The sequence below is a fragment of the Raphanus sativus genome, chromosome 4, assembly GCF_000801105.2.
Source record: "Raphanus sativus cultivar WK10039 chromosome 4, ASM80110v3, whole genome shotgun sequence".
Taxonomy (NCBI): Eukaryota; Viridiplantae; Streptophyta; class Magnoliopsida; order Brassicales; family Brassicaceae; genus Raphanus; species Raphanus sativus.
Window position 1 is genome coordinate 41,666,618 of NC_079514.1, and position 11,370 is coordinate 41,677,987.

The 11,370-nt window shown below is 35.0% G+C and overlaps 3 protein-coding genes across 4 annotated transcripts; all 3 read right to left on the bottom strand.

Annotated features, from left to right (window-relative positions):
• Nucleotides 1–192: 192 nt before the first annotated feature.
• On the bottom strand, nucleotides 193–1,741 carry LOC108848931 (embryo-specific protein ATS3A). The gene is made up of 3 exons (XM_018622398.2): nucleotides 1,492–1,741; nucleotides 1,313–1,420; nucleotides 193–688 (listed from the first exon to the last, which is right to left on the bottom strand). The coding sequence occupies exons 1-3, from the start codon at nucleotides 1,609–1,611 to the stop codon at nucleotides 386–388; spliced, it is 531 nt and encodes a 176-aa protein (XP_018477900.1). The 5' UTR covers nucleotides 1,612–1,741; the 3' UTR covers nucleotides 193–385.
• A 1,285-nt stretch (nucleotides 1,742–3,026) lies between these two features.
• On the bottom strand, nucleotides 3,027–4,857 carry LOC108851906 (peroxidase 25). Its single transcript, XM_018625382.2, has 4 exons — nucleotides 4,605–4,857; nucleotides 4,332–4,511; nucleotides 4,092–4,254; nucleotides 3,027–3,542 (listed from the first exon to the last, which is right to left on the bottom strand). Exons 1-4 carry the CDS (start codon nucleotides 4,818–4,820, stop codon nucleotides 3,121–3,123), a joined length of 981 nt encoding a protein of 326 aa, XP_018480884.1. The 5' UTR covers nucleotides 4,821–4,857; the 3' UTR covers nucleotides 3,027–3,120.
• Nucleotides 4,858–6,345: 1,488 nt separating this feature from the next.
• On the bottom strand, nucleotides 6,346–9,175 carry LOC108849140 (U4/U6 small nuclear ribonucleoprotein PRP4-like protein). Of its 2 annotated transcripts, XM_018622649.2 has the most exons (6): nucleotides 9,091–9,175; nucleotides 8,795–8,860; nucleotides 7,674–8,373; nucleotides 7,117–7,573; nucleotides 6,833–7,030; nucleotides 6,346–6,734 (listed from the first exon to the last, which is right to left on the bottom strand). In XM_018622649.2, the coding sequence occupies exons 2-6, from the start codon at nucleotides 8,844–8,846 to the stop codon at nucleotides 6,537–6,539; spliced, it is 1,605 nt and encodes a 534-aa protein (XP_018478151.1). In that variant the 5' UTR covers nucleotides 8,847–8,860; nucleotides 9,091–9,175; the 3' UTR covers nucleotides 6,346–6,536. The 2 variants fall into 2 exon arrangements, with proteins under 2 accessions (XP_018478151.1, XP_056865972.1); XM_057009992.1 differs by lacking the exons at nucleotides 8,795–8,860; nucleotides 9,091–9,175 and adding an exon at nucleotides 8,471–8,491.
• Nucleotides 9,176–11,370: the final 2,195 nt, after the last annotated feature.

Here is an 11,370-nt window from a genome sequence, read left to right on the forward strand (position 1 = left end):
TAGATCTATATGCGCATGCATTTGTCTGGCGAAGGGCCCTCAGCTTCCTACGGGTTGGTCTAAATAGTTTATACGATCATTTCAACCATTATTTGTTGGTTTTATCCGTATGTTAAATGATTTTATTTTTAATAAAAGACAATATATTTGTTAGATAGGAAAGGAAACGTTACACTTAACTTTATAGTAATGTTTTTCTTCCAATGCATGCTATTTTTATTTATTTCATATAAAAAGGACTTGGCCACTTGCTAATCCCCAACTTGCAAGAGATCAAATCAAAGGCATTATATTTTTTTTTTCTCACAAATACACTCAAAACACAAGTTTGCTTCTCTTCAGTTTCCGCCACAAAATAGCAAATAACCTTTTGTATTTATTAATCTTACATAGCAGCAACGGAGGCAGTGATGGGTTGAGAAGACTTGTCGTTGGCATTGGCAATGCCATTGCAGACGTTGAAGCCGTACCAAACACCGTTTGGCAAGAAGAGGTTATAGTAGAAAGTGACTGATCTGATGGATGAGCCGTAGACCTTGACGTTCTCTGGTTTCCAGCCGTCGGATCCTAGCCTGAGTAGGTGGAGATAACATACGTCACGCATACACGGTCCCGTTATCTTGTATGTGTCTGAGGAACACTTTTCAAATGCCCTCGCCTTTGGATTGTCTAGTCTCTTCACGTATACCTGATCACTCAACAAAAAGGATTGTTTCTTCACTTTTTAAAAGGCTTAAGAAAAAAATATCTTTGAACTGCTTTTTTTACTAATCTATTACACAAAACAAAAGAACATGTGACGAAATTTCTAGATTAGATTAACCCCTTTTTAATGTTTTGAATATGAATCATCGTATAACTCATAAAAAAGATTGTTTCTTCACTTTTTAAAAGGTTAAGATATATTTTCACTGCTTTTTCTCTAATCTATTACACAAAGAAACAGAATAACATGTGACCGAATTTCTAGATTAACACCTTTTTAATGTTTTGAATATATGAATCATCGTATAACTCATAAAATGCAAGTTACTCTACTTTTGTTTAATTGCTATATGAGTCGAAAACTTAAAATATAAAAATTAATCCAAGATTTAATCGCAATTTTTCTTCATTGCAAGTTGTCTGCTCTATATAATGATTTGTTGTTTATCTTGATTACAAATTATTTAAAGGGAATGATGTGATTAAAAGTTTATAAAATTCTATATTGATTAAGGATTCATTTTCCATTGAAGCAAAATCCGATTTATGGATATTTTGTAGATTCAAAACTCAGAAAGTCAATGAACTAAAAAGAAAAAGAACTAACCTCGTTGCCGTACACATCACCAAAGGCAATACTGATCTTATCTCTGGTGTAAGACACTGACGAACAGCTTGTCTTAATGATCACTGTGTAAGAACACACACTCGCACCCTGAAATTTAGATCCAAGACAAATTGGTCAACCAATAAGTTGTTTCTTTAATTCATGGATCAATGAATTACCTCTAGCTTGGGTTTAGGGAGAAATGAATCAATCGGTCCAGGTCTCGTGGTGACGAAAGATCTTGCAGATGTGACAGAGAACAATGCAAAGAGGAACAAAGAAATCGCTAGTCGGAGCATTTTTTGTAATCAACCTTTACTTTGAGTTGAAATGGTTTGGAGATGAACAAAAAGGTCAAGCTCTTTTGTTTGTTTGGACCAAGCAAATATTCTAGAGAGAGAGAGACCGACACGAGGATCACGTTCATTTTATATTCTTAACTAATTCTGTGTTCTGTGTTGTTTGTTGGAATTCAATTGGTTGTGATTTTGCCAGCGAGTATTAAACTGTCTTTGTCACTTGTCTTTTATGCATAGTATTGCTCCAACCACTATAGAAACAAATAAAACAATCATTCATAAAAAGGGAAGTCAGTAAAATTAGATTTGTACAATATTTTTCTACCATTATTTTACCTTGAATATCAGTAAAAAAATTGCTAAGTACACTTTTCTATATTTTTCTTTCCTAATTTGGTAACCTTGTATGTATATGAAGGAACTGGAAGCAAATTTTCATTTTGGATTCTAATTTATTTATCCGGTATGGGTTTCAAATTGGGTTCTTATTTGAGTGTGTATTGGGTTACTTAAATACTGGGCCTTGTGCTCTAATTTAAATAGATGCATGCTTTTTCCTATATCAATTACTCCCTCCGTTTCTAAATAGATGATGGTTTAGGGAGTTTTTGATGTTTTAAAATAGTTGATGTTTTAGTATATCAATGTACTTTTTAACTTTATCAAAAACTGTGTAACCAATGATAAAATGTAATCTATTTTGTGATTGGTTAAACAATTTTTAATTTATATTTTAATGATACTTTTTAGATTAAAAAACAAGTTTCTTAATAATCGTGCACAATCCTAAAACTTCATCTATTTTGAAACAGAAGGAGTAATTGGTAGTTGTCGTGGGTGCTCTCGACAATCATATTTATTTCTAAAACATCAAAATTAGAACAATCAATTTTTAGTTTATTTTTTAAAACCACATCTCTTGAAATAACCTACAACTGTATAAGTGCTCTTCAGAACCAAACATCCAAAATATTTTTTTAATATTTTCTATAAAATTTTACAGCAATAAAATCTAAAATTACAGTAAAAAGTCTACAGATTTTTTTTCTATAGCAATAATTTTGAAGCTACAACCTTACCAATCGAACCCTAATTTTTGTACTATATCATTTCTTGTTGAAATTTAAAATTTAGTCTTCCATTTTCTTTTGAATGGAATACCTTTATTGATGTTTGACCATAAGATTACATATTACTACTACATTAACAGTAGTCATTATTTTGAAGGAAGAATTAGATATTCAAACTTATGAATACCATAGTGATCGTTTTTATGCATCATTTGAATTGTTCATGATAATGCTTGAAAATTTAAACACCAGTAATTTGTTTGCCATTCAATTTGATTGATATTTGTATGCTTTGTAGACAAATAATAAAAGGATTACAAGACAATTACAGAAAGGACTCCTTGATAACGACAAATATTAACTAAAACATTAATGGTAATCTTTTTTTTTGGAAACATGACAATTATTTATATATATATATATCTTACGTTTAACTCAACTAGTTCACTTGAGAACAAATTTTCCTAACCTCGCCATCAACATCTGATTTTACATCAATGGAACTCATCTTAACCATAGCTTTACCAAACTCATTATCAAACCTAAACCCTAACAATCCTCTGATGGTACTCGCATACTTCTTCACCATGTCATTCGTCTCAGAGTCCGACCAAAGTCGTTGGTCCGACTCCAAAATGCCGTTACCGTCTCGTACGTTCTTGAAGAAGCTTACATCAAAATTTGATGGACTACCAATGTCAAGAGCAACACGTTTCGAACCGTCTCCATTAGGAGGACAAAGAGTCTTGAGCTGCGTTAGAAACGATGGGCTTATGGTTGGGTCGGAGTTTCCAGTCACCGTGAAATTGTATAAACGGTAACGAAAAAATTGACAGTCCGTTTGTCCTATTGTATGTGCACCTGCATGCAAATTAGGATGAAATGTGTTAATGATTTGGATATATAAGATAAAATGGCACATGCATGTTTTTGGATATATAAGATAACAGCTATGGACAAATCATGAAGCAGATTTTTTCAATGTAGTGGTTCAACTAATGAATAACCACGTTACGCATCCCGATTAAAGTCCAATGCTCCTCAACTAATGAATCAATTATCGTTGAACAAATAATTATCCATAAATAGATCGGCCTTTAAATTTTGAAGGTTATAATTAAACATTTTTCTTATAATTAAACATTTTAGAATAAAGTTTAGTAATATTTTTAAAGTAATTTGAAACTCAAGAATATATTTATGTTAGTTCTTTAGAGTTTGAAGGTTCAAACGAATATTTATTTGGACTTTGTCTAGAACCGATTCTAATATTTTTTTTTAAAAAAAGCAGCAAGAATATCATACTAATAAAAAGAAACTTTTTTTTTTTTAACTGAATAAAAAGAAACTTAAGACTTATTTTCGTGCGGGTATTTAAGTAGAATGTAATGAGTGAATGAATAAACATACCAAGTAGAGTAACGAGATCATGAGTATCCAATCCTTTAGCTTGAAACTTTTGCTTTTGAACAGCAACAGAGTCAAGTGGAGAAGGTAAATTCGATGCTTCTGATGCCAATGAGATTCTACCATCTTTACGACCCGTTGGAACTGTCCAGCTTGGTCCAGAACTCTATTTCAACGCGTAATCAATTAAAATAACCAAAAGAATTAAGCAAAACCCTAATTAGGTTGAGTAAACTTGCGTACCAAGTCAACAGCGTCACGAGCAGCAAGCGCGAGTATATCTGCACATGACACAACTCCTGGACACACAGACTCAAGCCGAGCTTTCGCATCATCTATCACTTCAAACCCTCTTAGACCGCTACTCGCTAGAGCTGCTTGCTCAGCAGTTTTCCCTTTTATCAAAACCGATCCATCACAACCCTAATACATAATATGTCAAATACAACAATCAGTTAACATGTGTATATAATTGATTTACTAAAGGAGAGATTGAGATGCAAGAAGAGTTGAAACCTGAACAAAACAGTCATGAAAGTGAAGCCTAAGCAAGCCAGGGGAAATGGTGGGATCAGAATCGAAGTGGGATTCAACGGTGGACCTTACTATGGACTCAGCTTTTGGACATGACGTTGAATAATAACCATTCTTTAACGACTGACTTCTCACTTCTGCTCCCAACACCAACACTATTATCATTACAAAACAATAGTTGCCTAAGTAAACTCCCATTTTCTCTTTTTTTAGTCTTTGTGATCGATTAACGTACAATGATATGTTCAAGCACCAACACAAATTAGTATATATATATATACACAAATACAAACACACAAATACACACACTCATTCATATGCCAGCCTTTGTCTCAATGGAACCGTGTGGGGACGCTTGGTTGATTTAGTGCATGCCTATCTTTTTCCTTTTGTTTATTTGATTTTTTTATGTATTTGTATTGGTAAATACACTTGGTTGCCACTATGATGACTGAATGGGGTTTGTTTATATATTAATTTAATTTAATTTCCGTTAAATATTACATAATTATCTGTTAATCTGTAAAACATGCGTTATTCGGAATATACAAAACATTATAAGAATGTGGGCAACAGAAATATGTAATATTAAATTGTGTGAGAGTGACGAAGAAGCAACAATTACTTTTATAGTTTTATTTGTAAAAAAATAATTACGTCCTTTAAAAATATCGGCGATTTGTTTGCTTTACGTAAAAGCTTCTTTGATCTCTCCTCAAAACTTTATGAATCCATGAAGCATACAAACGTGTTCACAACTTAGATCTGGTAGAAGCCGTCAGTAGTGTTTCCCATTCACATCAGCATCTCTTGTAGTTTCAACTCTCAATCCACATCTTTCTTTTGTTTACTACAAAAAGTGAAAAGAAACCAATAATAGAGATGAAACTAATATAGAATAAAAGGGAAAATACTAGATAACAAATTTAAAAAGTGATAAAACCATGATTAACCCCAATCTATTAAGTGAAATTCTTAATTTCGGGCAAGAGACGTTTTTAGATTTTATTATATTTTAACTAAAAAAAGTTAAGAATTGTCTCTTTAATATGAAATATAAAAGTCTGTTTTTTACCCAAAAATATAAAAAAGTGTTAAATCATGTTTGAAAAAAAAAGTGTTAAATCATGAGTTAAAAATCCCGGCTAAAATACCGGATTTAATCATGCTCTAATGATATAAATCTTTTGTTTGGTAATATTACACACACAAACCTTCATGGTTCCAACCTATAATGCCTGGCGGGCAGAATTAGTTTGTTAGACAATAATTCATTTGAAAAGTGCTGATTTCCGTTATATATGTATATTGCAATTATGTGAAGATATGTAAAACATGCGTTATTTGCATGTAATATATTATTTGCGAGATAAAGAAACAATCCAATTCACTCATCACTATCTATATATAAGAAATTGTACTGATAATCTCATGTATGTGAAGAGTACTGATAACAAACTTTGATATTAACTAAAATGGATTTATTTGAAGCTTTTATTGTTTCTGATCTCATATCAGGTGAGAAATTTCAGTTTATTCATCACAATGAAGAAGACAGTGCACAATACAAACTCTTTATAAAGAGAGAAAGTTAGGTGATGAAAAATTATGTTAGTAATATAGCTCACTAATCAACTCAATGACTAACTTGTCAACTCTAAACATATATTAACTCGTAATAAACAGAGCAACCTTTTTGTTTTGTTAACATGGTGTGAAGTCGTCTCCGTGAAACAAAGTTCAGTTATTTGCTTTTTTTTTGCGTTCAACGTAATGGCAAAAATCTCAAAGACGTATCATCATCCTGATTACCAAAAAACATCATTTAAAAGATTCTCTCTAGCAAAGCTAATCTCTAAACCTCTGGATTCCAAGTTTTCTATCTCTCTCTCGCAAGTATGATGAATAAAGAAGCTAGAGATCTACGTCCATTGTTTCTCGGCCTTCGTCGTCTTCTTCTTCTTCGTTGCTACTGCTTGTCCAAAGCTTGATGGTACGGTCATGTGATACAGTTGCGATGCAAGAGCTATCTGCAGTGATATCTAGAGAAGCGACTTTTGACTCGTGTCCTGCTAAGCTTTTAACAAGCGAGAAATCTCTACCTGACCATATCTGTTACAGACAAAAATAAAAAAAATAGTAATCAAACTATAAGCAAATGAAACGGAAGATTGAATAGGCAAGGAGGGACTAGAGAGAAGAGTATTTACATTGACTTTCATGTCGTATGATGCAGTGGCCAGGAAGTAGCCTTCTTGTGGTTCATACTTAACTTGAGACACAAGGTTAGCATGAGCTGGTATGATGTACAATGACTTTCTCATTCTTAAATCCCAAATACGGCATTGATTATCCTCACCACCAGATGCTAAGTGATAGCCATTCGGAGAGAAATTCACTGTGAGAACCTGTAGAAGCATAAAGAAACAGAGGAATATTAGTATATGAAGATCGTAAGAGGAATCAAAAAGGAACAAAAAAACTTGGTTCTTACCGGTTTGATATGTCCTTGGAATACGAGAATACTCCTACCAGTGCGGAGATCCCAAACCCGCGCAAGTGAATCAAGCCCAGAGGAAGCTGCTAAGGCTCCATCTTGTTGAAATGCAATCCCGTAGACGCTGCGACTGTGACCTTCTTGCAAAAGCAGCTCTGCTCCTGTGTTCACATCCCACAATCTCCATGTTTTGTCAAAGCTTGTTGTCCCTAGGTACCTCCCTGACGGGTGGAAGGCAACACGTGCAAGGCGATCTAAATGACCTTCAAAAGTTTTCAGGAGTGTTCCGTCGGTTCTCCACAGCTTAGCGGTTCGATCAGCAGAAGCAGTTGCTAGAATATCATTCACAGGGGAGAACACTACATCAGTTGCACGTTCTTTGTGATCCTTCAAGACAGAAATCGTGTTTGTAACTTGAGGCATCTCCCATAGTTTAGTAACTCCACTCAGAGAACTAGCCAAAGAAAAAAAGAAAACACAAATTACTAAAAAGTTTAAAAACAGAAGATAAAAGGTTGTGCTTGAGAGTGAGGAGATAAAAGAGAGAGACATACCATGTGGCAAGTATCTTTCCATCCCTTGAGAAGGAGCAGCCAGTTAGAGGACGATCATCACCAAAGTTACTGCAATCAAGAACCATGCCTTTAGCCTGCTTCAAAGCCCATTTAGTCTCTGCCTCAACATCTTCATCTGGATCATCCCTCCTCCGCTTTGCACGTTGAATCCTCACAGCAGCTCTCTTGATAGAGAATCTAGCAATCTCTATCCTAGCCTCTCTAAGCGCCCTTGGACCTTCCGTGAAAAACGGGTACTGAAGTTCTTCCTCGTCCACTTCATCTCTCGGAGCCGCATCTTCTTCGTAAGCTTGGAGCAGTCTATCCAGCTGTCCACCGATATCAAGCCTAGCCATAAGCTGAGCCAACCTAGCTCTTCTCTCCATCTCCTGCTCCCCAAACAGAGTAATGGGGTCACCAAGCCGTCTAAGTCGGTCTCTAACGGACTTGTCGTTTGTTGGCACCGCGATAGCAGCAGCACGGCGCTTTATCAGCAGCTCCTGCATTGCCTTCTCTTGTCTTTCCCTGACCTGCCTACTCTCTTCGGATATTACATAATGTTCATCCTCTGATTCAGAGTCCGAGTCGCTAGCTCTCGCTCCACCGTTTTGAGGTGGCCTAAAGGTAGGTGGGCGGGCAAGTGGAGGATGTTGAACTACTGGTATAGGAGCCATTGGTGGAGGAGGAAGGGCAGAGACGCCTGCAGTTATAGTTAAAGAGAGTTAGGGATTGTGTTGTGAATGAATCCGAATTAACTTTGAAAAAAGTAAATAGCAAATATGTATTGAGGCAAATACACTTTTAGGGTTTCTTATTATTGTGATGAATTATATCTTACAAACTCTTAGACCCATATTTATACAAGCCTCAAAACCCAATTTCCTTTTTCCTATGAGGATACATACTTATCTAAAAAAGTAAATTTTACTAAACCGACGACAAGGTGTACCCGTACACAGATGCAACAGACTGAACCGTGCATAGTAATCTATTATATTTTTTTTAAATCCCAACAAAGACTATAATACTATGGAACTGTATCAACGTAAACCGAAGGCTGATTCCGAGCACTAATCTATAATCTTAGATGTAAACAATCACTAGAAAACTAAATAAATCACCTGGAACTGGAGCTGCTGTAAATGAAACATTATCGTCATTGTTGGGTTCCATGTTGAAACAGCAATCTAGACAAAAAAAGAAAAGAAAAAACACAGATCAGTTCTCATGGGCATTGCCAAAACGAGAAAAAGGTTGCTACTTTCTAGCTTTAACCTTAGAAAAAAGTAAAGTCAGTGGTAACTAAACATTCTCTGGGGAATTTAAACAAACACTTAACATGCATATATCATCAAGCTACATTGTTAGCTTCTTACACCAATTACAGAGATTCATAAAAGAAGGGATCATAACTTACCAGGAAGCTCTTCAAGACCCAAAGATGAAGTAGGTCTCGAAGCTGATCTGAGCTTTGTGTTTCCTGAGAAAGAAGACCATAAACCCTAATCAAAAACCCAATTGTTAGAAAAAAAAATCAGACTTGCTTAGAACAGAACAGAAGCAAAGAGAGAGAGAGAGAGAGAGAGAGATTGTCGAATCGTAAGAAACTTCTTCTTACCTTCTTTCTCTCCAAACGGCGGTGGCAGAACGGAGAAGAAGAAGCCGAAATTACAAAACCGAAACTTCTATTATTCTATATAAACCCATGGATCCGGATTAGACCCGAATTTTTCATTCTATCGGGTCTTTATAAATGGGTCTAATAATTTCTTGGGTAATAAAGGAGCTTCACAATTTCTTGGGCACTAAATGGGCTTCGTATATAAAGCCCGATACATTATTAGCAGCGAAGATCCACGACTTCTCTGCTTTGGTTATGGTGTGAGACTGAGACATGACATGATACCAACCGCTTGAACATTTTACATTTACCTTCCTAGTATGTACGAAAGCCATGAATCGTGTATGATAAGCTGTAATCATACTCGACTGGAATAATGGCTTGCTCTTGTCACAATCCATAAATATAATACTTTTATAATTGTCACATGTTATATGCTTGTCTTTTTTCTTCTTTACCAATCAACCACAAGTGACCCTCTTCAATATTACTGGGGATAGATATGTTAAAGAAAATGGGAATAAATACCTTGATGCCAAACAATACAAATCGCTACGAGTAACATGTTAGGTTACAGCATAATGGTCTAGTTATATTTTTGCATAACTATTTTTTTCTACAAGTCCGCAGTTTTTATTGTTTCCAAAATAGACCTATGATTCTCTTACACGCCTAGCTTGAACAATACATTTTTAGCCTCTCTACCATGTTTCAACAATATCTAATTCGGGCAATGCTCCAACCTAATTCTGAAACGTGACATACAAAAAGTTACTTTAAGTCACACTTTTTTCTTTCTTTTCCACAATGTTAGTTTTCTTCTCATGTCTCAAAAGTTGCCTTGCCCAACCCCACAACCTCTTTTCTCAAAATAATTATGGTTAGTAATTGGTGAGTGGTATCTTTCAGTAAAATATGTGTCAGTCTAAGATTGAAGATATTGATCCTACCATATCATATTAGTTTCCACGTGCCACAAGCCGAGACATGGTTTAGAGGAGGGGCCGTTCTCTTCACTGCATATGGCTCGTGACTTTGTTTTCTCCTAAAGTGGTTAATCCACTTTGTATTGATACTTTCAAGCTCACCCACTACGATAGACTTGATGGTTCCTCTTCTTTTGCAGTTCTGGTTCCTTGTCTGCTCAAATTCTAAGTCTTTTAGATGTCTCTTCGCGTTATCTCATGTCCTTTTGTTACACATATATATTACTTTCTATCTAGTGCAGTTGGTGAGGAACTGGCTCCACATACCACGTGAAGATCGATTAGCCATGATAAGATAGTCCCTTTTCTGTGTTCTATATCTCACAGTAGATAATAAATCACTTGTCGCCATCTTTTGAAATACTTGAGACGTGATGCTTGATCAGGGATTTACCTTCACAATAATACAAGATGTCAAAAATTTACTAGTACACTGAAGTTAAAATCAGGGACATCGTCCCACATCGGAAGCACTGAACAAACTCTAAAAGAATATTATATAAAATTGTATTACTAACTGATTTTAGGTTAAACTCATCTAACGTAACACTTAATAGCATTGTTCTCTATACAGTACTTTGAATCTTGTTAATCAAGTTTGCCTCGTTTATTTCTCTTTAGTTTCAGAAAAACACTCAAAACAAATCTTCTAAAGTGCTCCTAGCCTCCTACTCTTCAGAAAGTGTTCTACGAGGTAATTATTATTCCCTTTTATATTGTTTAACCTCATTTTTAATGTTTTAGTTTGTGCCCACTAACACACAAGCCTATATTTACATTATTCGTTCACATATGTTCGTTGTTATTATTCTATATTTTTGTCTAATCTAATAGTTTTCCTTGTTCTTAATTATAGAGAGCTATATGGGGTGTAACATTATTAGGCCTTTGAAATGATTGTGTTAAGAACTTTGTGCAAATGCTTATCTTTCTCCATATTACTCAATGGGGATCAAAAGAAGACTGATTTTGTCACAAACTGATTTACTCTCTATACATTGTGTGACGGTATGCTGATCTGTTTCTCTGTAGGGAAGTAGCTTTCTTAGTGATGTAAGAGGTTCTGATCAAATCTCTAAGCTGCGCGTGC

Excerpts from the sequence above, each read along its gene's own strand:
- LOC108848931 (XM_018622398.2), bottom strand. The coding sequence starts at position 1,611 with ATGCTCCGACTAGCGATTTCTTTGTTCCTCTTTGCATTGTTCTCTGTC. Across the intron at positions 1,421-1,491 it reads TCCCTAAACCCAAGCTAGAG|GGTGCGAGTGTGTGTTCTTA; the intron begins GTAATTCATTGA and ends TCTAAATTTCAG. Across the intron at positions 689-1,312 it reads GTGATGTGTACGGCAACGAG|GTATACGTGAAGAGACTAGA; the intron begins GTTAGTTCTTTT and ends TTGAGTGATCAG.
- LOC108851906 (XM_018625382.2), bottom strand. The coding sequence starts at position 4,820 with ATGGGAGTTTACTTAGGCAACTATTGTTTTGTAATGATAATAGTGTTG. Across the intron at positions 4,512-4,604 it reads TTCATGACTGTTTTGTTCAG|GGTTGTGATGGATCGGTTTT; the intron begins GTTTCAACTCTT and ends ATTATGTATTAG. Across the intron at positions 4,255-4,331 it reads CTCGTGACGCTGTTGACTTG|AGTTCTGGACCAAGCTGGAC; the intron begins GTACGCAAGTTT and ends GCGTTGAAATAG.
- LOC108849140 (XM_018622649.2), bottom strand. The coding sequence starts at position 8,846 with ATGGAACCCAACAATGACGATAATGTTTCATTTACAGCAGCTCCAGTT. Across the intron at positions 8,374-8,794 it reads TACAGCAGCTCCAGTTCCAG|GCGTCTCTGCCCTTCCTCCT; the intron begins GTGATTTATTTA and ends CTATAACTGCAG. Across the intron at positions 6,735-6,832 it reads CATACGACATGAAAGTCAAT|ATATGGTCAGGTAGAGATTT; the intron begins GTAAATACTCTT and ends TGTCTGTAACAG.